Source organism: Schistocerca serialis, chromosome 6, assembly GCF_023864345.2.
Source record: "Schistocerca serialis cubense isolate TAMUIC-IGC-003099 chromosome 6, iqSchSeri2.2, whole genome shotgun sequence".
Taxonomy (NCBI): domain Eukaryota; kingdom Metazoa; phylum Arthropoda; class Insecta; order Orthoptera; family Acrididae; genus Schistocerca; species Schistocerca serialis.
Window position 1 is genome coordinate 285,665,915 of NC_064643.1, and position 27,161 is coordinate 285,693,075.

Sequence of the window (27,161 nt, forward strand, 5' to 3'; positions counted from 1 at the left end):
CATTGTCAGATAGATGTTTCCCGGAGATTTTCCTTCAGCAGCCGAGGAAAGAATAACGGCAGGTTGGCCCTGTTTGGACGTATTTGGTATTAAGTCGCATTTACCGCAAGCACGTTGCAAACACACAAATGCCACACTGATGTCTTGCCTACGTGTCGATGTTTATACAGGGTGTTCGGAAACTCCCGCTCCACATGTCTAGGACTTGTAGACTTGATTAAGTACATAATATTTTCAATAGGAATCCATGTCCGGAAGCCACAGAGCGTCAAAGCTATATGCGCCGGCGCCTGTAAATATAGAGGGGCCCAAAAAAATGTATCCACTGTTTAAAAGCCCATAAATGACAAACTAATTGACGAAGTTGTCTCATCTTTGGTAGTGTAATAGTTTGTAGTTCCGGCAATCGCCACACAAGCGTTGTATTGCGTTGTTTTGTTTTGTCAAATGACAGTCGCCAGATAGTCAGAGTTTTGTTCTTAGTTGCACCTAGTTACTCGAGTAAACATGGCTGGCGCAAGGCTTACATTCGATGAAAGGAAGTCAGTTTTGAAGTGGTATTTTAAGTACGAAAACATTAATGAGGTGCAACGGCAATGGCGAAATGAGTATCAAACAGAGCCACCGACACGTTTCATGATTCGTCGCATTCGAGACAGATTTGAAGCCGAAGGCTATGTTAAAGATGTACACAAACAACGATCTGCACGACCTGTAACAGTAACAAGTCGAGCTAACTCCCGTCGTGTGTTACAACAATTCACTCCCTCACCACAGAAGTCTGTGAGACAGTGTTCCCGTGAAACTGGAGGAGTCGCTCAAGTGTTCGGCGAATTTTGAAGACAGCAAAGTGGAAGTGCTACATCCCACGGTTGCTACACGCAATGAACGAGGATGACCCAGATCGTAGAATGGAGTACTGCGAGTGGTTTACTAACATGGTGCGCAACGATGAAGAGTTTGCAGAGGTCTGATGAGGCACAGTTCAAACTCAATGGTACAGTAAATCGCCACAAATGCATCTACTGGGCCGCCGAAAATCCGAACGTCCATGTAGACAAAGCCGTGAATTTGCCAGGAGTAAATGTGTGGTGTGGGTTGTCTTACCGTGGCTTGATTGGGCCATTCTTCTTTGATGGCACAGTTACCGGTGAGGTGTACCTTCAGAAGCTTCAGACATCCATTTTACCTGCCATCCGAGACTTGAATGGAGACGGAAGAGTTTTCTTTCAACAATATGGTGCCCCAGCCCACTACCAAAATCGTGTTAGGGCGTATCTGGACGAAAATCTACCAGGAAGATGGATAGGCCGTAGAGGTGCTGTGGAGTATCCACCACGTTCCCCAGACCTAACTCCTCTGGGCTTTTACCTGTGGGGAACACTAAATGACGTCGTTTATCAACAAAACCCACGGACATTTGATGAACTTCGAGAATCCATCGTACATTCATGTGCAAATATCCAACTGAACACGTTGCAGTCAGTAGTTCGTGCTGTAGTTCGGTGGCATCGTTTGTGTGTGGATGTTAATGGTGACCATTTCGAACACCTACAGTGATATCTTTAAGTTGAACTTTAAGCTACACTTTCACCAAAAATGTGACAACTCCGTCAATTAGTTTGCAAGTTATGGACTTTTAAACAGTGGATACATTTTTTGGATCCCTCCGTATATGTACATACAGAGTAATTCCGCGATGATGCTATAAACTTTCTAGGATGATGTAGTAGGTTAAATGTATCAATTTGAGGTAAATGTCCCCGCAACTGAAACGAATAAGTTAAAAGCGAAAATCGTTAATATACCCCTAGAGGGGAATACATGTTCTGGTATTGTTGTAGCTAAGATTGTAAGGTACGCAACTTCGCGTAGGTAGTATGGACAAAAACATAAAAAAATCTACTTAACATGGACTGTAAAAGGCATACCAGAGGAGCTAAGTTCAGTAGATGAGTTTCACAATAGCGAAGATGAAAAAGTGCACATAGTTTCTTAGGTATGCATTTTAGAACCAATGTTTACTAGACATTTATTCTGGTTTTGATCCATACTATCAGCTCTGAAAGTTGCCTACCTTACAGTTTTAGCAACAACAGCACCAGTACATGTATTCCACTGTCAGAACGATTTCCGATAGTAACTTCCAACGTGTTCGTTTCCGGTTCAGGGACACTTACCTCAAATTGATACATTTCTCTTCGCCTTCATCCTAGAAAGTTTGCAACAGCATCACGGAATCACCCTGTATATACATACAATTTACAGGTGCCGGTGCCTACAATTTTGATGCTATGTAACGTCGTTGGATGACGTTTCTGGACATCGGTTCCCATTCAAAATATTATGTACTCACGCCCCTCTACAAGTGCTGGGAGTTTGTAACGGGAGTTTCCGTACACCCTGTATATCCGCATTGGACTCGCGCTGTACTTCATATACGCTGCACCAGCGCCATCATAATGGAAACTTTTTGACCACCCCTTATAAAAACACAAGTAGCGGACCCGACAGCGTGATATGAACACCAGGAAAGAGTAACGTATCGTTCACCAAGAGGACCCAGGTGCTTTTGCCTGCCAATATTACCTTACATCATGATGAATGGCCGGCCGGGTGGCCGAGCGGTTCTAGGCGCTTCAGCCTATACCGCTACGGTCACAGGTTCGATTTCTGCCTCGGGCATGGATGTGTGTGATGTCCTTAGGTTAGTTAGGTTTAAGTAGTTCTAAGTTATAGGGGACTGATGAGCTCAGATGTTAAGTCCCATAGTGCTCAGAGCCATTTGAACCATGATGAATGTTCACAATTTTTGTGCAGGCCTTGTGTGTTTCTATTCAATAGATGTCACATAGAATACCCTCCTCTACAGAATCAACATGTAAAACCCATACACATTCCTGTGTTGACCCACTCTTGACGTCACTTGCTTCGACGCCACCCACCGAAAGACTATAGAGAGATTGGGGGTGATTACTATTAATGATGCGTGGGATAAGCGCGCTTTGGTTTCCAGGCTGTGAGATGTACTCTACGTATAAGCACACGGGACAGAATATAAATCAGAAATTATCACGCTAATACCGACTAACATCGCCTCTAGCGGCAATAGTGGTTCGGCAAAGATGAGAGTCGCCAAGTTTCTTCAGGTACTTCTTCAGGAAACCACTCGTTGATAATTAGATCTCGTAGAGGTACCAATTGCAGGTTTGTTGTTCCCTACATAGCAGCCGTAGTTCCAAACAGTCCCAGACATTTTCTATGAGATTAAAATACGGTGATTTAGCAAACCAGTCTAGGCGCAGCAGTGTGCCTGGGCGTGTGTCAAACCGGGAATATGTGCGTACAGCTCTGCGAACATAGCTGTTGTCATCGTTGAAGATGGGGACGTCCACAGGACACGCATGAAGCTGTGGGAGAAATGCTAACATTTGGTCGCTGATAATGTTGTAATAAACATCCTGGTTTATGACTACAATAATCTCTACGGGCCAAGTCATGGTACCGAAAACATCCCAAAATTGATCACAAAACTGCCGTCATCCTAAACTATACCCTTCACACACTGCAGATTGAATGCTTCAATGGGTCATCGGTGCACTGGACACCTTGCATCATTTGAAAAGAGGCAAAATTGCGACTCTCTGGTGTTTGCTAAAGCTATTGGAAAGGCTGTTGTGTATGTAAGATTAACTGATCATTTCATTTCTCGTAATTTGCTGTCAAATGTACAGTTTGCTTTTAGAAGTATTTTAACAATGGAAAATGCTAATTCTCGTTTCTCTGTGGGGTACTGGATGGACTAAACAAAAGATTTCAATCGCTAGGCATGTTTTCTGATTTAACTAAGGCATTTGATGGTATTGATCATAAAATATTCCTCCAGAAGTTGGACCATTATGGAATACGGGGAGTACCTCACGACTGATTCACCTCTTACTTCAAGAACAGCAAAAGGTCATTTCCACAGTACTGAGAATGGCTATGATGTGGGGTCCCAGGGAGCACGGTTAAATCGGGGGTGCCCCAGGGAACAGTACTGGGGCCACTCCTCTTCTTTGTTTATATAAATGATATGCCATCTAGTGTTACAGGTGATTCTAAAATATTTCTGTTTACTGATGACACTAGCTTCATAGTAAAATATGTCGCGTGCAACATTGGCACTGTTTCAAATAATGCAGTTTAAGACATAAGTTCATGGCTTGTAAGAAATAAACTAACGTTAAATCACAGTAAGACTCAGTTTTTACAGTTTCTAACACACGATTCAACAAAACCTGACGATCTAGTTACACAGAATGGGCATCTGATTAGTGAAACTGAACAGTTCCAATTTCTAGATGTTCAGACTGACAGTGAACTGTCGCGGAAAGCCCATATTCAGGATCTTGTTCAAAGACTTAATGCTGCCATTTTTACTATTAGAAAAGTCATCTTGGGTATTAATAACAGCTTTAGTTAACACCTAAGATGACTACTCGTAGCTGTGGTTGCCCTGCCTACAAGGTTGTCAATTAGAAAAGTATCTGAAGTAAGTGATAGTTCGACATGAGAAGTAGTCTACGTGAAAAGTAGTCTACTTTGCTTATTTTCATAGAAACTGGTGGTTCGGGCAAAAAAGTGGTATATATATATATATATATATATATATATATATATATATATATATATATATATATATATAGCTGCTGATCCTTGGGAATAAGCTGATATTGTTAACAGGAAGCGACATTACGGAACTGAATGAAACCCATCTGACTTTATTCCACAAATCTGTTTGAAATCACAATGTAGCACAGCCATAAAGATTTCACTCGAATTAAAACTCTCAAATTATACTGATAATAATTTCATAAATGCGCTCTGACAATCACTGTGCCTAACTCTGAATACGAGGTGGGACAATAAAGTAATGAGACTGATGTGAAAAAATGTTGCTTACCGTTTTAGTCAAGTTTAGTGTTGTCTGTTTCAAAGTAGTTCCCTTCTGATTGCACACACTTTTGCCAGCGCTTCTGCCATTGATATCTTCCAAGACCCTCCTCACAGCATTTTGGACATTTTGTGTTGTTTGAAAATGGTGTCCCTTGACCGCCGTTTTGACTCTCGGAAATAGAAAAAAGTCACACGGAGCGAAATCTGGTGAATAAGGTGCCTGTGGTAGTAATGAAATTTGCTTTGAGGTTAAAAATTGCTGTACTGACAGAGCAGTATGGGATGGCGCATTATCGTGATGCAGAATCCAAATCTTTCTCATACCAAGATCTTCAGTTATTATTAGACGAACAGTTTCTCGATTGATGTTCAGTTCTTCTGCACTCATCTTCACGGATAATCTTCGGTCAGATCGTACGAGTCCACGCACCCTGGCCAGGTTGACATACGTCCGTAAGGTTGATGGTCGTCCACTGCGGTCTTCATCTTCAACATTCGTTTTGCCATCACTAAACATTTTATGGCAACGAAAAACTTGAGCTCTTGACATAACCTCCTCTCCAAAAGCCTTCTGAAGCTTACCGTAAGTTGTCGTCACGTTTTCACCCAATTTAACGCGAAAAGAAATGGCATACCGTTGCGCAGTATTATGCGGTTACATTTCCGTGACGAGAGACACAAACACATGTTAACTTATTACAGCACAACTCACAACTGAGCAGTTGCTTTGATGTGCCGCTTGGACTAGAAGCAGCTTATAGACCAAGGTCAAAGATATTGGGCCTACGCAAGGCTGCGGGGTTGCCACATCTTGCAAAAAAAAACAGTATCATTACTTTATTGTCGCACCTCGTATAAACTGTAATGATAATCAAATTTATGGCTTAACTGATGCAATGGACCGTTCGTCTGCTCCGCAACCTTATTTCTTCTATAAAATAATGATCTGACTTCAAAATTAAGTTCACTAGCATACTAAGGGCATGCAGTGTGAGACGGGATTTCGTTAGAATTCAGAAATGTTACTCAGCACGCAGCTCGTGATATGCAGTGCGAATGTGCAGTGAAATAAAACCATGAAGTAAAATGAAAAATCTGGTACTAATCTCACCGAGTAAGAAATAACTGAGTCGGCACTTTGAGTTTTAACTGAGCGTCATCAAGTCATAGCAACAACACAACTTTCCACACTTCTCACCCATGAACTAATTCGTAAAATGTCTCTTTAGTATTTATCATTGCAGTGAAAGTCAGAACCACATGACTTTATTACAAAAATCTTACAGAAAATCAAAACCATGAGCACTGTTATAAGGATCAAGTACTAAGTAATTACAAATATAAGAAACCACAGTACCTTCAAATGTTAAATTACTCATTCATTCAATATAGTCCTGCTCAGTATCTCTCTTTAAACATCATATTACAAAAATTGCTCCAAATAATGTTGTCTCCACTCCAGTACAGGCCAGCTTCCATCCACTTCAAACCTAGTACATTACCATAAGGCTGCTACTAGCACACACTGACAAAATAAAGCCAACCTCTCCGACCAACCTCTCTTATCTCGAACATAGTTCCAAAGCGTATAATTATAAAGGCAATGTTAAAGCGATATTACAAGGCTTGAGAACATTTATCAAATTTACTAATTAACTCACATTTGCGGCCCACGAGATATCCAGATTATTATGATAATTACAGGATAGTTCAAAAAGAACGCAGGTTTTGATATATTAAAATAAGATGTTTATTTTTACAAAAAAAACGCAAACAAAATACATAAATACTATCATCTATCCTTCCTACTTCATATATGAAAAATGTGAGGCGTATCACCTCCTCTACGGCGCTGGCATGCAAGAACTCTCTCCATGTAATTCACTGTGACTGCACGACAAGTTTCCACATCAATTTCGCTGACAACTCGTAGAATTTCCTCCTTGAGCTGATGAATGTTTCGGGGTTTATTGGTATACATCATTGTTTTAAGATGACCACAAAGAAAAAAGTCACAAGGAGTTAAGTCACATGATCTTGATGGCCAACATTGTGCGAAATGAGGCGATCCGGGAACCACTCACGGAGCAACTGAATTGTTTGTCGGGAAGTATGGCAGGTGGCACCATCCTGCTGAAACCGCAACTCTTCAGTGTCCATTCCATCGAAATGAGGCCACAAAAACTCCCTTAGCATCACACGGAATTGACAGTCACAGCTTGTCCTGCCTCAACTTCAAAAAAATAAGGGCTGATGACGCCGCCCAACCAAAAGCCGCACCTGCCGGTAGGTGTGGCCGAGCGGTTCTAGGCGCTTCAGTCTGGAACCGCGCGACCGCTACGGTCGCAGGTTCGAATCCTGCCTCGGGCATGAATGTGTGTGATGTCCTTAGGTTAGTTAGGTTTAAGTAGTTCTAAATTATAGGGGACTGATGACCTCAGAAGCTAAGTCCCATAATGCTCAGAGCCAAAAGCCGCACCAAATTGTCTCTTGTTGTGCATACGTTTTCCTTTTTCTTGGACCATGCAAGGATTTTCGGACCCCCAGATACGGCACTTCTGCTTATTCACAAAACCTTTTAAGTGGAAGTGTGCTTCATCACTGGAGATGATTTTGTTTGCGAAGCTGTCGTCCTCCTTTAGTCCTCTCAGAACCCAGAACTGTCATCTCTTCTGGTGATTCGTCACTTTCAACTGCTGCGTCAAATGAATTTTATATGGATGGTTATGGAGATCATACCGGAGAATTCCTCTTACTGAAGAACATCTTAAGCGCAAGTGTTAGGAACAGCGACGAATTGATTTCATTGGACTAATAGCAACACAGTAACGAATCACGCAATGATCCGCTCACTTCGGCAAGAACGAGGATGCCAAGGACTTTCAAGGGTTGCTATTGAACCGCCTCAGAAAACTTTATCATAAGTTGATTCATTCTGTGCCTCATCACGCCCTAGAATCGAGCGAATTCGCCTGACAGTTGCTGCATAGTTTTCTCTATTCTGATAAAACGTTTTCACGATTAGCACACGTTGTGCAATGGTGAACTGTTGATAATTCTTCCGGGTTATATGGCCGTGGTCCATGGAATACTTCTATTCCTAACGTTTCGTCCAATACTACGATGGACATCCTCAGAGGTATGGCTGGTCCTGTTGAGTCCTGCCCACTGACGAGTCGGGCGTCGGAGAGCGGCCTAAATACTGAGGAAAGTCGGTGTGGTCTAGCTTGCACGTAGTAGCAGAGAGAAAACTAGTCAAAGATAAAATGTAACTATCGATAATAGTCCGTCATAGATAAAAATCACTTATCGATTCTGTAACGCCACTGTCCATATCTCGCTTAATTTCAAGATCTCTTCTTTTCTATTAAAATTATCTTCATGTTCATAAATTTCAATAGCCTCCGTATACAGTCGTGAATAATAGTTCGTGGTAGCACTTAAAACTGTAGTTTCAGAAAACTTAACTACATGGTCACCGGACTGAAGTGCATGTTCCGCAGCGGCTGGTTTATCTATTTTACCCAGTCGGCAAAGACTTTTATGCTCCTTTACCCTCGTATTCACACTTCTTTTCGTAGTACCAATAGAGACCTTGCCACAGGTACACGGAATTTTATACACACCGCTAGATGATTATGGTGGCCTTCTATCTCTAACAGAACGAAGTACTTGTCCTATTTTTCTGGTAGGTTCCTCAGTATTTAGGCCGCACTCCGACCCCCGACTCGTCAGTCGGCAGGACTCAACAGGACCAGCCATGCCGCTGAGGATGTCCAACGTAGTATTGGACGAAACGTTAGGAATAGAAGTATTCCACGGGCCACGGCCATATAACCCGGAAGAATTATCAACAACAGTACCATCCGATCGTGAAAGCCTTCATTGTATCAATAGTGAACTGCTTCACGGTTAGACCCCGAATGCGAGAAGTTCAAATTGACTCATTGAAAGTGAGTCAACATCCGGAATGTTTCTGGAAATAGAAACGGATCAAAACGACGTCACCATCTGACAAACAAAAATTTACCAGCCGCTTTAAAACCGGCGTTCTTTTTAATCACGCTTTAGGACAGCCACCTTTCACAAGTTCATTCAAGCTTTGGTTGCGGACTCGTCCAAACTCAAAATCTTCTTTCTGCCATTCTGTCACGTGTGCCCACGTCCACCCATTTTACTACCCTAATTCCATACAACAGACCAGCGCGCACGCACCATTCCGCATCCTTGACTTACGTTGTGGTGGAGGTTCACTTCTACACTACCTAGTGTGTTCCTTGAAGAGGGGCTAAGGCAGGCGCTGAGCGGGCCGCCGTGTTGCAGGGCAGCGCGACTCCGGTGAACGTGACGCGGCGAAGCTCCAACGACTCGGCCGTTTCGCGCGGCGCTTCGAGCGGCGGTCTGCGGGCCACGGTACGCGCGGGCAAGATGTCCGCCCAGCTGCGAGAGGTGCTCGACATGGCCCTCCTCTGGGAGTTCAACGTCTTCAAGCTCGAGAAGCTCTCCGCAAACAGGTAAGGCTGCGCACTGAAACGCACGCCGTCGCTTACCCCTCCAGAAAAAATCAGGCGCTCACAACCGAAAGGGCGTAAAGCACACCATCATCTATTTTTCGATTGTAGCGTATACACTGATCAGCCAGAACTTAGTGACCACCTACCTATCTACCGCTTGCTCCTTTGTCCCGCATTTTGCGCGGCGTCGGCGTGGTTAAATCGGATTTGGCATGTTAATTTCAAGGGGTGGCCGGAAGCCCTTCCTGCCGCCACCCCGAACCCCCCGGGATGGAATCAGAGTACCCCTTCTGTCTGCATCTAGTGGAAATCATGGAAAAGTGCGGATGTGTTTGAAATGTCTGAGAGTCGCGTAACTGAGGCGGGACGTGAGGACCAGCCGGTATTCACCTAGACGGATGTGGAAAACCGCCTAAAAACCACATCCAGGCTGCCTGGCACTCCAGCCCTCGACGTTAATCAGGCGGGTGGTTTCGATCCGGGGCTGGCGCGCCTCCCCGAGTCCAGGAAGCAGCGCATTAGCGCTCTCGGCTAACCTGGCGTTAATGACCACCGACCTACTATCGATACAAACCCATCCAGGCTATAGCAGCGTCATCTTGTGAGGAATGACTACTAGTCAGACACACGCATAGTGGATGTAGTATCAGTGAGAGTATTGTTTTTGTGTAGAATTGGTAAGGCACGTGATCTATCTGAGTTTGACCGAGGGCAGACTGTGATGGCCCGGAAGCTCGGCACGAGCATTGAAGAAACGCATGTTGTTCTCAATGGAGAGACGTCTACAGACGTTTAAGTAACCTCTGGCGTGCCACAGGGGAGTGTTATGGGAGCATTGCTTTTCACAATATATATAAATGACCTAGTAGATAGTGTTGGAAGTTACATGCGGCTTTTCGCGGATGATGCTGTAGTATACAGAGAAGTTGCAGCATTAGAAATTTGCAGCGAAATACAGGAAGATCTGCAGCGGATAGACACTTGGTGCAGGGAGTGGCAACTGACCCTTAACATAGACAAATGTAATGTATTGCGAATACATAGAAAGAAGGATCCTTTATTGTATGATTATATGATAGCGGAACAAACACTGGTAGCAGTTACTTCTGTAAAATAGGTGGGAGTATGCGTGCGGAACGATTTGAAGTGGAATGATAATATAAAATTAATTGTTGGTAAGGCGAGTACCAGGTTGAGATCCATTGGGACAGTCCTTAGAAAATGTAGTCCATCAACAAAGGAGGTGGCTTACAAAACATTCGTTCGACCTATACTTGAGTATTGCTCATCAGTGTGGGATCCGTACCAGATCGGGTTAACGGAGGAGATAGAGAAAATCCAAAGAAGAGCGGCGCGTTTCGTCGCAGGGTTATTTGGTAAGCGTGATAGCGTTAAGGAGATGTTTAGCAAACTCAAGTGGCAGACTATGCAAGAGAGGCGCTCTGCATCGCAGTTAGCTTGCTGTCCAGGTTTCGAGAGGGTGCGTTTCTGGATGAGGTATTGAATATATTGCTTCCCCCTACTTATACCTCCTGAGGTGATCACGAATGTAAAATTAGAGAGACTCGAGCGCGCACGGAGGCTTTCCGGCAGTCGTTCTTCCCGCGAACCATACGCGACTGGAACAGAAAAGGGAGGTAATGACAGTGGCACGTGAAGTGCCCTCCGCCACACACCGTTGAGTGGCTTGCGGAGTATAAATGTAGATGTAGATGTAGACTTGGGTGTTCGAGGAGTGCTGTGGTGAGTGTCTTCTGCACGTGGCGAAACCATGGTGAAACCACGTCCAGACGTCGTGGGTTTGGGCGGCAAGGTCGTAGGCTGGGAAGACTGGTAAAACAGGACAGGCGGCGAACTGTGGCAAAACTAACTTTAGAATTAAGTGCTGGGTAGAGTGTAACTGTGTCAGAACCCACACTGCACCGAAAACTCCTAACGCAGCCGACGATCCGTGCATGTGCCAATGTTAACTCCACGACATCGGCAAGTGCAACTGAAATGAATACGTGACAATCGGCACTGGACGTTTGCGCAGTGGCGGAGCGTTGTATGATCTGATGAAACCCGAAACTTGTTCATCATGCCGATGGAAGGGCGCGAATCCGTGGCCTTCCAGGGGAACAACTCCTCGATACCTGTGCTGCAGGGTGAAAACAAGCTACGGCAGCTCCATTATGCTTTGGGTATCCTTAGCGTGAGTATCCGTGGATCCAGTGGAGCTCGTGCAAGGAATGATGACGCTCAAGGAGTATCATATGCTAATTGTAGACCATGTATACCCCTCCATGACGATCACATTTCCTGATGGCAGTGGCATTTTTCAGCGAGATAATGCGTTGTGTCACAAGGCCAGGAGTGTGATGGTGTGGATCGAGGAATACAGTGGCCAGTTCCAATTGCTGCCCTCCTCGTCTCCCGGACTCGCCAGATCTGAACCCGATTGAAAACATCTGGGATGTGACTGAACGTGACGTCAGAGCTTATCGTCTTTCTCCCCGGAATGTACGGTAATCAGGTGACTTGGATGTGCATATGTGGTGCAAACTCCCTCCAAGCGACTTAGCAAAGCCTCATTGCTTCCATTCCACGACCCGTCGCCGTTGTTATCCATGCCAGAGGTGGACATCCCAGCTATTAGATAGGTGGTCCTAGTGTTCTGGCTGTTCAGTGTATGTATGTGTTGATCTTACAGCGAACCATCTCTGCCTGTGGTGTACGCATACACTGTTTACAGAATGAATAATAATAAAATCGACAAAATGCAGGGACCAGTTCCTGACTGGAAATGGAAGAAGAAAGATCCTGTGAACATATGTCCTGAAATGGATAGTATGCATGCAACGACAACAAATAGTCCCAGAACACCGTACGGAGCTGCATCGCATCCACGTCACAACAGATGTTCACATTGGCCTCCATGGGACGCAATGCACGCGTTCACACGTCGCATCATGGATTGCTGCACTCTTTCGCACGTTATGGCCTCTCTTCAAATAGCGTCATAGATGCCGTGAACACGCTGTTGAAGGGTCTGCACGTGAGGTACTGGTTCAGCATGCACATTACATTCCAGTTGCCTCCAGAGGTAAAAATACAGGACTTAAGTCCGATCATCTAACAGGCCATGCTAAGGGCCCCTGCGTCCTATACAACGTCCGGGGATGATGTTGAGGTGTCGGCAAACTGTAATGCGGAAGTGGGGTGGTGCGCCGTCATGCAGAAACCACATAATCTCTCGTATTGCCAAAGGCACATTCTCAAGCAGCGCAGGCAGAGTATTCCGCAGGAAGTCCAGTACGTTCCTCCGTTGAGGCACTGTGGAATGATAACCAGTCCTGTTATCTAGTCACCAAGAGACCCTGTCCACACATTCGTACTAAACCAAAGCTGATGAGAAGCGTCAACCATTCCCCGAGGATTGTTTGTAGCCCGTGGATGACGATTATGCAGATTGATGATGTTAGTTACGGTAAAGGTTGTGTCGTCAGTAAAGAGGACTGATGACAGAACTCCCATACTAGTGATGGTCTGGTGCAAAATCCATCGACAAAATTCTTCACGTAGACAAAAATCCGCTGCTGATAACCCTTGCACTCGTTTCAGCTGATAGGTACACTAGCACTTTCCATGCAAGATACCTATAACAGTGCTTTGGCTTACACTATTTTGGCGGGCCACTTGCCTAGAGTTTGTACTGGGGTTCTTCTCAATATCCTGCAGAACCCGGTCCTCCATATCTGGTGTGCACACAGTCCGCTGCCTCCCTGCGTTGAAATGGTGTGTGATGTGATTGGTGTCTCTGAGGGTACTTGTATTGGTATAGCAATGCTGCCTCTAAACCGTTTCTATCTGCTTGGCCATAGAAAAACACCATCTCAGCTTTTTCCATCATCAACACAGGACCATTCTGCTGCTTAACAGTATGCTGCCTCAATCACCCAGCCTACAACACACAGAAAACACATGGCACTTAGTCAGAGGAACAGTCATACGTCAGCGCCACCTACTGTGGCATGATGCGTTTCTGGACACATGTTCATAACATCTTTTTTCCTCTATTTCCAGTCAGGAATCCATCCCTGCAGTCAGTGGGCTTTAATAATGTCCACCCTGTATATGAATATTTGCGAAAAGCTATCTCACTGATTCCTCTGATGTTCGCTTCCATGTCGGTCCAAACCATAAATTTTCAATTCTGTGGGAGCGCTCACTGGCTAAATTGACTGTTATATCCTCATAAAAGCTGGAAGCTCTTGAAGGAATCGTCCTGTCCGCCTCTCCCCCACCCTCACCTACCTTGGCCTCACCATTGACCGTCACCTCACCTGGATCCCTCACCTCCACTCTATCCAACCCAAAGCCCACAACTGCCTCAAACTCCTCAAACTCCTCTCTGGCTGGACATGGGGGTTGAACCCCTCTACCATCCTCCACACCTACAAATCCTTAATATGTCCCATCTTCTGTTATGCCAGTCCCGCCTGGATAACCGGACCCCCCCAAAATTCTATAAGTCCCTCTAGATCCTCGAGCGCCATGCACTGTGCCTCGCCTTCCATATACACCTCCCGTTCCCCACGCAAATCCTCTACAACCTGATTCCTTTCCCCCAACTGCTCCTATTCCTTGAACATATCCACATACTCTACACCTCTCGCCGCCTTGATCCCCCTAATCCCCTGGTTACTCCTCTCCTCTCCAACCCCTGCCCTCTGCTGCCCCTTCACTGTTGTGTCCCCCCTACTATCCATCTGTACACCCTTCATCTCCTTTCGCAAGGTGGCTTCCGTCAACTCCCCCTCCTGCATGATGCCCTCTTGCCCTCCATCTACCCCTCCTATCAAATCTGATCCTCACCTCCCCCTCCTGTCTTCTGTCCTTTCCCCAGGCTCCCTCTTCCCCCCTTCCATCCTGTTTTTTCCACGCCTACCCTCTCACTACATCCCTTCTCTCCCCTGAGTCCTTTCTGCTCTCCCCTCCACTGCCTTTCCCACTCATTCTCAAGTCCGCCCAGCCCCTTCTTTTCTATGTCCCCTCCCTCCATCAGTTCCCCCCTTTTTCTTTTCCTCTCCTCATCATTTTCCGGCCGGAGTGGCCGCGCGGTTAAAGGCGCTTCAGTCTGGAACCGCACGACCGCTACAGTCGCAGGTTCGAATCCTGCCTCGGGCATGATTGTGTGTGATGTCCTTAGGTTAGTTAGGTTTAAGTAGTTCTAAGTTCTAGGGGACTTATGACCACAGCAGTTGAGTCCCATAGTGCTCACAGCCATTTGAACCATTTTCCTCCCCATTTTTCCCCATCATAGGTCGCCCCCCCCCTCCCCACTCACCATCTGCCGCCGTGTCACCTGTGTGGTGCTATTACAAGTGAGTGTTCAGTGTTGTGCGTCCCCTGTCAGTGTTGTGAACAGCCGCCATACTGTCGCTAGTTGTGTTTTTTATCTTGTGCGAACAGAAACCAGACTGTCGCCGTGTTTTTTAATTATGCCTGTCTGACTTCATCCGCATCGTCACCACAGTGTTTTCATATTTTAACGTCCACACCTTACGCCATTTTACAGTTTTTTACAATGTCACCGTTTTATCGTCTGTTTTTCTTGTTTGTTTCTATTCTCATTATGTTTTTTAACTTTTCTGTAGGCTGCAGAGCAGCATATTACGCTCCTGACAGCCCGCCCCCCCCCCCTCTGGGGGTGGGGGATTTAAATCCAATAAAGAAAAAAAATGAAGGAATAACCCACCACAACCTCACGTTCCATGGTTTCAGCATTCCGGTCTGTAAAATGTACGCTGAGGATATCATAACCTTCACGAAGATTACCGACATCACTATGAAACTAAAGTTGCTGTTGGTCGTAACAAAGTACTTTCAGAAATTTTACGATGATGAAGTCTTCATCAGGTGGCCAAGAACTGTTGTCTCAAGTAACATATTCTTCACTGGAGTCGTGGGAGGCAACAATTTTCTTCATGTCACACAGTCTGTCATTTCCACACATTTTGTAGATGTTTTGCAAAGTCTAGTACCGGCATACGTACGTGGAACGCAAACTCCAACCTTGAAGCACAGACTTAACAAAACTATTAGACTTCCTGCCTGAACTGAACCGATACTTTTACTTGAACCAGTCAAATAGCGTGCTTAATGAAAATCAGGATAATGAGGACCATGAAGTCTTGGGACAGGTCATAATTATGTGTGTAGTGCATTTAGTTATTTCTGATTCTAGTTTCACATTAATTATAAATACACGAAAATTTTGTGAATTAACATTAATAATAATAATTGTAAATATTAATTAAAATTTCACAGCATAAAGTGGGCACATTATTTTTCATAGGAAATAGCGAATGTTGAAACTTGGTTAAAAAATAAGTCAAATCTATGAGACTGGTACTTTGTGTACAAGTTTACTATTCACAAACATCTATTTTTTTCAGAACTTTGTGTCTGTACTTTTGGCCCTCATGGTTGTCAGCGCCTCAGATGATTTTGAACTCTTCTCTGCGGACGGACTAAGGTTGCGTGAACACTAATTAAATGAGGGGTCCCTATTCTGTAATATGTCATTGCATTTTTTATGTATTACTTTATTTCCAAGTATTATGTGAGACTAACATCTAATAATATTTGACTAATCTAATCCGTACAAGCGAAATGTTCTTGAAGACCATATTGTAGAAAGGGAAGAGGAAGTAGATGAAGATGAGATAGCAGATACAATACTGCGAGAAGAATTTGACGCGCCATTAAAACTTCTACGTCGAAACAAGGTCCCTGGAGTGGACGACATTCCCTCAGAGTTATTAAGATCTTCGGAAGAGCCATCCATGAGAAAATTATTCCACTCGGTATTTGAGACAGGAAAAATACTCTCATACTTCAAGAAGAATGTAATAATTCCAATTACAAAGAAAGCAGATATTGACAGGTATGCACATTACCGAATAGTTTAATAAGTCGGGGAGCAAAATAGTGACACCAATTATTAACAGAAGAATTGAAAACTGGTAGAAGGCGATGTCGGGGAAGATCATTGTGGTTTCCAAAGAAATATTGGAACTGTTAGAAATAGGTTAAGGAAAGTCAAATCTAAGTTCATAGCTTTTGTAGATTTAGACAAAGCTTTTGACAATGTTGACTGGAATACGCTTTTTGAAGTTCGGAAGGTAGCAGGGGAAAAATCAGGGAGCTCAACATTATGTACAACTTGTACTATATAGAAATCAGACTGCAATTACAAGAGCCGAAGGGCATGAAAGAGAAGCAGTGTTTGAGAAGGGAGTGAGACAAGGTTGTAGCCTGTCTTCAATATTGTTCAGTCTGTAGATTGAGCTAGCTATGAAGGAAAGCAAGGAGAAATTAGGAGAGGGAATTAAAATTTAGGGAGAAGAAATGAGTACTTTTCAGTTTGCTGAAGGCACTGTAATTCTATCAGAAACAGCAAAATAGTTGGAGATGCAGTTGAAAGGAGTGGACGTTTCTTGAAAGGAGGATATAAGATGAACATTAAGAAAAGGAAAACGAGGGTAATGGAGTGTAGCCGAATTAAATCAGGTGATGCTTAGGAAACTAGATTAGGAAACTAGACACTAAAACTAATAGATAAGTTTCGCTGTTTGGACAGTAGAATAATTTCTGATGGCAGAAGCAGAGAGAATCTATAACGCGGAATGGCAATGGCAAGGAAAGTGTTTCCGATGAGGATAGATTTGTTAATATCGAATATAAATTTAAATATTGTTAAGTCTTTCCTGAAGGTATTTTGTATGGGGGTAGCTTATACGGAAGTGAAACGTGGACGATAAGTAGTTCAGATAAGAAGAGAGTAGAAGCTTTTTAAATGTGGTGCTCCAGAAAAATTCTGAAGGTTAGATGGATAGATTATCTAACTCATGAGAAGGTACTGAATAGAATTGTTGAGAAAAGAAATTTGTATCATAATTTGAATAAAACAAGAAATCGGTTATAGGACACATTCTGAGAGAGCAAGGAGTCGCAATACTAGAGATAAGAATGGGGGATTACAATCTAAACAGTGACAGATATTTCACACCGTGATTTTTAAAACATAACTGACTCTTATTATGTCCATTCACATAGGAAGGAAAAATAATTATTTCAGTTTTATGACTGGAGATTTATTATTTTAGTCTCCACTCACAGAACTGAAATAAGTTTTTTTGAACAACTACGTACTTAGGCCGTGTAAACACTGAAACTGGTCAAGCTACTATTGTGTTTTCGCTAAATGAAAGAGTAACCTGACCACTGTAACAGATCGCCGGGAGCCACAACTGACAGCGTTTGTGCTTCGTCTTTAATGAGTGTGTTGCTGATGACTCGCAACTTCCTTTTTTTTTTTTACTTATTGATCAAAAACGTGAGTCTTGTTACAGAATCAGATTAAAAAGTACCTTAGCAGTATATCTAGTGCCATGTTTTTATACAAAAGTAAGATGGCGTAAACGCATACAATTGAAAGTGCCAAAATAAGACAAAAATGTCCAACAAACATGTGCTCTAAAACGCGTAGCTCAAAAGTTACGAGCACTTGATCATTAGAAGAGTTATGTTTGAAAGTAGCAAAGATGAATAAGTGCTCACAGCTCTGAAGGAATGCATTTTCGAGCACATGTTTACTAGATTTTTTTTGTCCATACTACCAGTTCCTAACATATGGAAAGTACAGAACTTGCAGTATAAGAGATTTGTTTCACAGTACCGAAGATGAAAAACTGCTCGTAGCCCTTAAGGAATGCATTTTCGACCCCACGTTTACTGAGACTTTTTTGCTTCTAGTATCGTGTACTTTCAACTGTATGTGTTTACGCCATTAATCATGATTAACCATATATATATATATTGTTTATGGTACTCAAGCTAGCACGACTATAACTTCGTTATCAATTATCAGATGGTTGGAATCATATGTCTCAACAGGTGCTTTCTGTTTCTGATAAAATGCTGAACCTGGATCAGAATGCAATTGCTTGATAAAAGCGCGATAAAATGATTATTTGCTTTTGATACATGACGGAGTTGCAGGAATCGAGGCTGCGACATAATGTAGACTAACACCTTTCCTTGATTTCTGAATTACAGTCTGTTTTGACTCACATTTCGAACAGTATTTTTAAATGTATTTGTCAATACTTCAGAGAATTATCATGCGTCACTGTCCATTCCTATTCGTGCAATGATTTTACGAAACATTCTGCTTACGTCTTATTTGTGTGGTTAATAGCGCTTGAAATAAAAGCATCGCGACACCTGTTCCAACCATGTCAGTGTACCAGCTTTTCTCAGCATATCGTTCGGTGGTTCTTGGAATATTGGCTATGATGAATGAATCACGAAGTTCATGTCACGCGTCAGGTGTGATACCGAGTTACGGCATCTCGTATGTTTCACAAATATGTTTAAAAGCATTCCAGGTGCGTTCAAAGCCTTGGATATATTTAGCCCCCTCGTATTCCCGGTAAACTAATGAGCAAGAGCTCATGTTTCATACAGAGTGCTCTTATCTTCTGCATAAGAAGCACTCACATGCTACAAATATTGAAATAAGAGTCATCCAACAGAATAATTACGGAATCCAAGTATGGGATACAGCCTCTTCACCGAACATATAATAAACTTAATAGCGTCGTAACGTGTGCCCCGAGAAAATCTACTTTAAATACCTCAGTCCAATGTTCCTTACTCTCAAATGTGACTGTTATTATGTACCAGGTCTTTTCCAATGTTTTATAATGTTTTATTATACTTTTTCTGCTACGTCATTGCTGTACAAATGTAGCATTCGTAATAGTAAATTAGTCTGTAGATGAGTACAGTGGATATATTACAGCTTTATTTGATTGCAGTGCTGCCTTCTGTAAGAGTTCATATAATTTTCCGATTATTTAGAATACTAAAGTATTACTTTTATATCAATAATTTTGCTAACTTACGAGATATATTGACGTTAACAATAATGTTTTTACATTCTTGCGAACTGATTCGGAAAATCACAGTTAACAAAATTGAAGTTATTTTATCATGACATTAATAACAATAAAAGTATTTGTATTATGGGTTACAAACTTGAGTTACTTGTAGCATAACTAAAATTATCGCACATAGATGTAAAACTAAGATAATTGTTTAGAGGTAAATGAAAGTGTTAGGACACTGGGCTCACGAGATAACCTGGAAGCCGTCCCAGAAATCTTTCTGGGAAAGGTTCTTCTACGTGTCAACCAAAGTTGAGGGCTTGAGAACCATCTGCCTTGGCACCATGCCTGTCAGATCCTGTTGGTACCTGTCAGCGCCTGCTGGCGCAAGGTTCATTAGTTATCAGCTTCATCTGCGTCGCATCTGCTAGAGACAACTAGCCGGGGGTCCTGGCTCTTCACACGATGTATATTACATACAGTACTTACATGAAGTCTGAAAGTAAGGAAGTGGAAAATAGTAGGTGAATAAATCAATACAAAGTTTTTTTAAGTAGAAGAAACGATTTATTTATTGACACACTACGTGCAGAAGCAACCAACATAGTGCATGCACTCACACCAGGTGCATTTTTATTTTCTCGTGATCACGACCCCAGGCAGTCATTAGCACTAGCACCAAACACATCGCATAAGGCCCACATCGAAACACTCCGGAAGCATTCTTACCAGTTTACCTAACCTTGCTGATATGAATTGCATAATCAAATGAGGTCTGCAACTTATAATCTGAACTTAATTGTATACGATTCAGACACAGAGCACTGCTTATATATTTATAACACATTATGATATTTACGTGTGAACATATTAATTTGTGTTAATTTATGAAATGTGGAATTCACATGCTGCAAAGGGAAACTTCAATATTTACTGATACTGTCTTTATTACATTGAATTAATGCTCTAACTGTAGCTGTTATAGGCTCCCAACGTGCAACACTCGACGAAATAGAGAGTGTACATTTAACACACGTAGTGATGCGTCCCATATGCTTTGAATATTGCACCCACATATCCTGAAAGCAAATTTTACACAGACGGGTACCCTCAAGCACATGCCGTTCGGATGACACTGCTTTTTTCAGAATTTTTCTGATAATTTTATTATCTAACTCATCGTTTGATGTAATTATCGCATTTTGCGTTCGACAGAATGTCCACAAAAGCAGAACCCTCGACACGAATCAGAAGCAAGTATCTGGAGAACTGCAGAGCGTGTGCTGACCACGAAACATCTTCTTCATGCAAGTGCTTCACCTTTAACGTTGCAAAAGTACCCCTCTTCACTGAGCTCAACCGCTCGTTGCTTAATAGCAAATGGCCATTCATCGAAGGAAGCTAACCTTGTCTCCAGCGTGCTGCATTTAGACCTTATCGGCCCCAACAAGATTTCAGTTGAACTGTATTCAGACGTTGATTCTGGAAAGCAGTTTGGACGTTACTCCACCATTGGTTTCTGGAATCTCGACGTGTCATAGTAGCACGACCGGATGGGGTATTGCCTTACTAACCACCATTAACGGAATGCCTCCATGCCACATCAGCCAACTAGATTCGGAAAACTATTTGGAATAGGTAGTAAATCTTCTGTATACACCCCTCGCTTTGATTTCTAACCGTGTCTGCTCGCAAAGATATAGAATCGGTATGCGTCGAGCAGACTTAGGTCATTACCTATTAATGTTTTTCGTATATATAGTCCTAAGATCGTTCTGCAGTTTTCTCTACTGAAATACAATAGCAGTAGCTTACACGTTGATCTCTTGATCATGACGTCTTTTTTATATTATGACTCCTTTAACTGAATGTGGTGCGAAACAGACTCAAGGAGTCATTACTGTATGATTACAAGATTACAGAACAATCAGTGGACGCAGTTCCATTCGTAAAATATCTCATATTTCCTTAAGAGAGACTACTGATACAAGAAGAGTAATGTGTTTCCTTACAGCTGCAATTAGTAAGCACAGAGATGATCAACAAATCTCAGTGCCTGACTCTGTACGAGAGGCGTTCTGCATCGCAGTGTTATTTACTGCAAGCTTGCGAGAGCGTACATTCCTAGGAGCGTCAGACAATATATTGCTTCCCTCTATGTACACCTCACGGAAATAGAGCATGAAGGTAAAATTAGGTAAATCTTAATGTCGCAGGGCTGGGTTGTATATAGTTTTCTGTTATTATTATTATTATTATTATTATTATGAGAAAACCTTTCTCAGACGTTATGTCTGGTTAAAAATGGAAAGTGACGCGGACCTTGATCAAGCGTGACTTCCTTTTAACTGTACGGTATATGTTACATTGCATTTAGGAACTTTCGGTAATTGAACATGTATCAATAATTACAGATTTCTGTAGTTGTATATATACGTTTGGATGTAGCTGTACTGCGTTGATGTACTGGTGGATATTGTGTGATATGACTCCTGTAGATGATAGTATAATTGGTATAATGTCAACTTTATCTTGCTGCCACATGTCCTGGACTTCCTCAGCTAGTTGGATGTATTTTTCAATTTTTTCTCCTGTTTCCTTCTGTATATTTGTTGTATTGGGTATGGATATTTCGATTAGTTGTGTTAATTTCGTCTTTTTATTGGTGAGTATGATGTCAGGTTTGTTATGTGGTGTTGTTTTATCTGTTATAATGGTTCTGTTACAGTATAATTTGTATTCATCATTCTCCAGTACATTTTGTGGTGCATACTTGTATGTGGGAACGTGTTGTTATATTAGTTTATGTTGTATGGCAAGTTGTTGATGTATTATTTTGGCTACATTGTCATGTCTTCTGGGGTATTCTGTATTTGCTAGTATTGTACATCCGCTTGTGATGTGATCTACTGTTTCTATTTGTTGTTTGCAAAGTCTGCATTTATCTGTTGTGGTATTGGGATCTTTAATAATATGCTTGCTGTAATATCTGGTGTTTATTGTTTGATCCTGTATTGCAATCATGAATCCTTCCGTCTCACTGTATATATTGCCTTTTCTTAGCCATGTGTTGGATGCATCTTGATCGATGTGTGCCTGTGTTAGATGATACGGGTGCTTGCCATGTAATGTTTTCTTTTTCCAATTTACTTTCTTCGTATCTGTTGATGTTATGTGATCTAAAGGGTTGTAGAAGTGGTTATGAAATTGCAATGGTGTAGCCGATGTATTTATATGAGTGATTGCTTTGTGTATTTTGCTAGTTTCTGCTCGTTCTATAAAGAATTTTCTTAAATTGTCTACCTGTCCATAATGTAGGTTTTTTATGTCGATAAAGCCCTTTCCTCCTTCCTTTCTGCTTAATGTGAATCTTTCTGTTGCTGAATGTATGAGATGTATTCTATATTTGTGGCATTGTGACCGTGTAAGTGTATTGAGTGCTTCTAGGTCTGTGTTACTCCATTTCACTACTCCAAATGAGTAGGTCAATATTGGTATAGCATAGGTATTTATAGCTTTTGTCTTGTTTCTTGCTATCAGTTCTGTTTTCAGTATTTTTGTTAGTATTTGTCTATATTTTTCTTTTAGTTCTTCTTTAATATTTGTATTATCTATTCCTATTTTTTGTCTGTATCCCAGATATTTATAGGCATCTGTTTTTTCCATCGCTTCTATGCAGTCGCTGTGGTTATCCAATATGTAATCTTCTTGTTTAGTGTGTTTTCCCTTGACTATGCTATTTTTCTTACATTTGTCTGTTCCAAAAGCCGTATTTATATCATTGCTGAATACTTCTGTTATCTTTAGTAACTGGTTGAGTTTTTGATTTGTTGCTGCCAGTAGTTTTAGATCATCCATGTATAGCAAATGTGTGATTTTGTGTTGGTGATTTAAATCATTTTCCGTGTGGCTAGCAGTGTCGTTACCATTGTGGACGGGCATAGGGTTCAAGCGTCATCCCCGACCATGACAGCCCTTGTCCGAGGCTTCATTAGTTCTGTCCTGAACCAACTAATCACACTAAAAGGGGGGTTAACCCTATTAGTGGTTTGTTCTTTTCGTCGCCTTTTACGACTGGCAGAACATACCGGAGGCCTATTCTTTTCCCGGGCCTCCACGGGGTTATTATTATTATTACTATTATCATCAGAGGTTTATTATTATTACTATTATTATCGGAGTAGATTGCAAGTATGACAGCGTGCATTATAGTGACCACATGCTGAGGTAAACTTCCGATGTAAACAGTTTGCTTCCCCAGGTGTAGCAAGACATCCCACGGTTATACAGGGTTATTACAAATGATTGAAGCGATTTCACAGCTCTACAACAACTTTATTATTTGAGATATTTTCACAATGCTTTGCACACACATACAAAAACTCAAAAAGTTTTTTTAGGCATTCACAAATGTTCGATATGTGCCCCTTTAGTGATTCGGCAGACATCAAGCCGATAATCAAGTTCCTCCCACACTCGGCGCAGCATGTCCCCATCAATGAGTTCGAAAGCATCGTTGATGCGAGCTCGCAGTTCTGGCACGTTTCTTGGTAGAGGAGGTTTAAACACTGAATCTTTCACATAACCCCACAGAAAGAAATCGCATGGGGTTAAGTCGGGAGAGCGTGGAGGCCATGACATGAATTGCTGATCATGATCTCCACCACGACCGATCCATCGGTTTTCCAATCTCCTGTTTAAGAAATGCCGAACATCATGATGGAAGTGCGGTGGAGCACCATCCTGTTGAAAGATGAAGTCGGCGCTGTCGGTCTCCAGTTGTGGCATGAGCCAATTTTCCAGCATGTCCAGATACACGTGTCCTGTAACGTTTTTTTCGCAGAAGAAAAAGGGGCCGTAAACTTTAAACCATGAGATTGCACAAAACACGTTAACTTTTGGTGAATTGCAAAATTGCTGCATGAATGCGTGAGGATTCTCTACCGCCCGGATACACACATTGTGTCTGTTCACTTCACCATTAAGAAAAAATGTTGCTTCATCACTGAAAACAAGTTTCGCACTGAACGCATCCTCTTCCATGAGCTGTTGCAACCGCGCCGAAAATTCAAAGCGTTTGACGTTATCATCGGGTGTCAGGGCTTGTAGCAATTGTAAACGGTAAGGCTTCTGTTTTAGCCTTTTCCGTAAGATTTTCCAAACCGTCGGCTGTGGTACGTTTAGCTCCCTGCTTGCTTTATTCGTCGACTTCCGCGGGCTACGCTTGAAACTTGCCCACACGCGTTCAACCGTTTCTTCGCTCTCTGCAGGCCGACCCGTTGATTTCCCCTTACAGAGGCATCCAGAAGCTTTAAACTGCGCATACCATCGCCGAATGGAGTTAGCAATTGGTGGATCGTTGTTGAACTTCGTCCTGAAGTGTCGTTGCACTGTTATGACTGACTGATGTGAGTGCATTTCAAGCACGACATACGCTTTCTCGGCTCCTGTCGCCATTTTGTCTCACTGCGCTCTCGAGCGCTCTGGCGGCAGAAACCTGAATTACGGCTTCAGCCGAACAAAACTTTATGAGTTTTTCTACGTATCTGTAGTGTGTCGTGACCATATGTCAATGAATGGAGCTACAGTGAATTTACGAAATCGCTTCAATCATTTGTAATAGCCCTGTATATTACAGTAAGGTATTTGGGATTGAGTGCTTAATGCGGATGACCTCCAATGGTGGAAAATATATATATACAGGGTGGTCAACTGATAGTGACCGGGCCAAATATCTCGCGAAATAAGCGTCAAACGAAAAAATTTCATAGTACGAAACTTGTCTAGCTTGAGAGGGGAAACCAGATGGCGATATGGTTGGCCCGCTAGACGGCGCTGCCATAGGTCAAACGGATATCAACTGGGTATTTTTTAAATAGGAACCCCCATTTCTATTACACATTCGTGTAGTACGTAAAGAAATATGAATGTTTTAGTTGGACCACTTTTTTCGCAGCCATCGTGGATTTTCCGTTGCCCAATAGTGTATATTATGCCGGCTTACGTTACCGCTGTTGGTGAATGACGCTTTGTCGATAAATAGAATGCGTGCAAAAAATATGTCATCGTCTCGTAATTTCTCTTGCTCCCAGTGGCAGAACTGTACACGACGTTCAAAGTCGTCGCCATGCAGTTCCTGATGCATAGAAATATGGTACGGGTGCAATCGATGTTGATGTAGCATTCTCAACACCGACGTTTTTGAGATTCCCGATTCTCTCGCAATTTGTCTGCTACTGATGTGCGGCTTAGCCGCGACAGCAGTTAAAACACCTACTTGGGTATCATCATTTGTTGCATGTCGTGGCTGACGATTCGCATGTAGTTGAACACTTCCTGTTTCCTTAAATAACGTAACTATCCGACGAACGGTCCGGACACTTGAATGATGTCGTCCAGGATACCGATCAGCATACATGGCACACGCCCGTTGGGCATTTTGATCACAATAGCCATACATCAACACGACATCGACCTTTTTCGTAATTGGTAAACGGTCCATTTCAACACGGGTAATGTATCACGAAGCAAATACCGTCCGCATTGGCGGAATGTTACGTGATATCACGCACTTATACGTTTGTGACTATTACAGCGCCATCTATCACAAAGTGAAAAAAGTGGTCCAACTAAAACATTCATATTTCTTTGTGTACTACACGAATATGTAATAAAAAATGGAGGTTCCTATTTTTTAAAAAACGCAGGTGATATCCGTTTGACCTATGGCAGCGCCATCTTGCGGGCCAACCATGGCGCCATCTGTTTTCCCCCTTCAAGCTAGACAAGTTTCGTTCTTTGTAGTTTTTTCGTTTGCCGCTTATTTCGTGCGATATTTGGCTCGGTCACTATCAATGGACCACCCTGCATATTCTTTACTATCGTTTCTTGTTAACAATATCAGCTTATTCCCAAGAATAAGCAGCTTTCACTCAGTTAATACTCGGCAGAAATCAAACCTGCATTTAGATCGGACTTCCTAAACTCTTGTGCAGAAAGGTGTCCAGTAACTGCTGCATCCATTTTCAATAAGCTACCACAACAATTCAAAAATCTTAGCAGTAATCCACGCGCTTTCAAATCGAAACTGAAAAGTTTCCTCATGGGTCACGCCTTCTATTCTGTTGAGGAGTTCCTTGAAAAATTAAGCTGATTCTTATGTTATGTTGTTGATTGCGTTTACTTAAACTTATGGCTTGGTTTTTTGGGTTAATAAAATTTTTATTTTTGTCTTTTATTACTTTTATGTTTTAATTTCATCTACTGACACGCTCCATGGCCTTGGAGATTTGCTCCTCAATTTGATCCTGCGGAATTTGCCGCGTAAATAAATAAATAAATCACATACTTTCATTTGCTTAAAGCTCCTATGCCTGCGTTTCAGGCAGGATCCCCCATTTCGGTCGTCGCTGAGGTGGTATTCTGACGCAGTTGGAGAGCCTCTGCAATGTTGTTCGAGTTCAGGGGCAGTTCCAATTGGACTGAGGCGGGGATGAGCATTTGGACTGAGGAGGGAGGCGTGGCAGGGTAGTCCGTGCAGTATGACGTAGTGGTCAGCGCATTTCTCTTGCGAGCAGGAGACCCAGATTCGAATCCCAGGCTTGGTACAAATTTTCATTCACCCCTTCAGTATGCTTAAATACCTCAACAATGTGTCAACCCTAAGTTTAGCGCAAAATCGGTGTTAGATGAGGCTTCCTTCTATACACCTATAGCTATACTTCCCAAGCCAAGTTACGGTGTGTGGTGAAGGATACCCTTCTCTTTCCAT

At 42.5% G+C, this 27,161-nt stretch overlaps 1 protein-coding gene across 2 annotated transcripts in view; it reads left to right on the plus strand.

The window, feature by feature from the left end:
* LOC126483878 (high affinity cAMP-specific and IBMX-insensitive 3',5'-cyclic phosphodiesterase 8A) overlaps positions 1-27,161 on the plus strand; it is a 1,729,999-nt gene that overhangs the window by 1,573,055 nt on the left and 129,783 nt on the right. For both annotated transcript variants that reach the window (XM_050107127.1, XM_050107128.1), the window contains exon 14: positions 9,262-9,452. In XM_050107127.1, the coding sequence (XP_049963084.1) occupies positions 9,262-9,452 (191 nt within the window). The remainder of the gene's footprint in view (positions 1-9,261; positions 9,453-27,161) is intronic.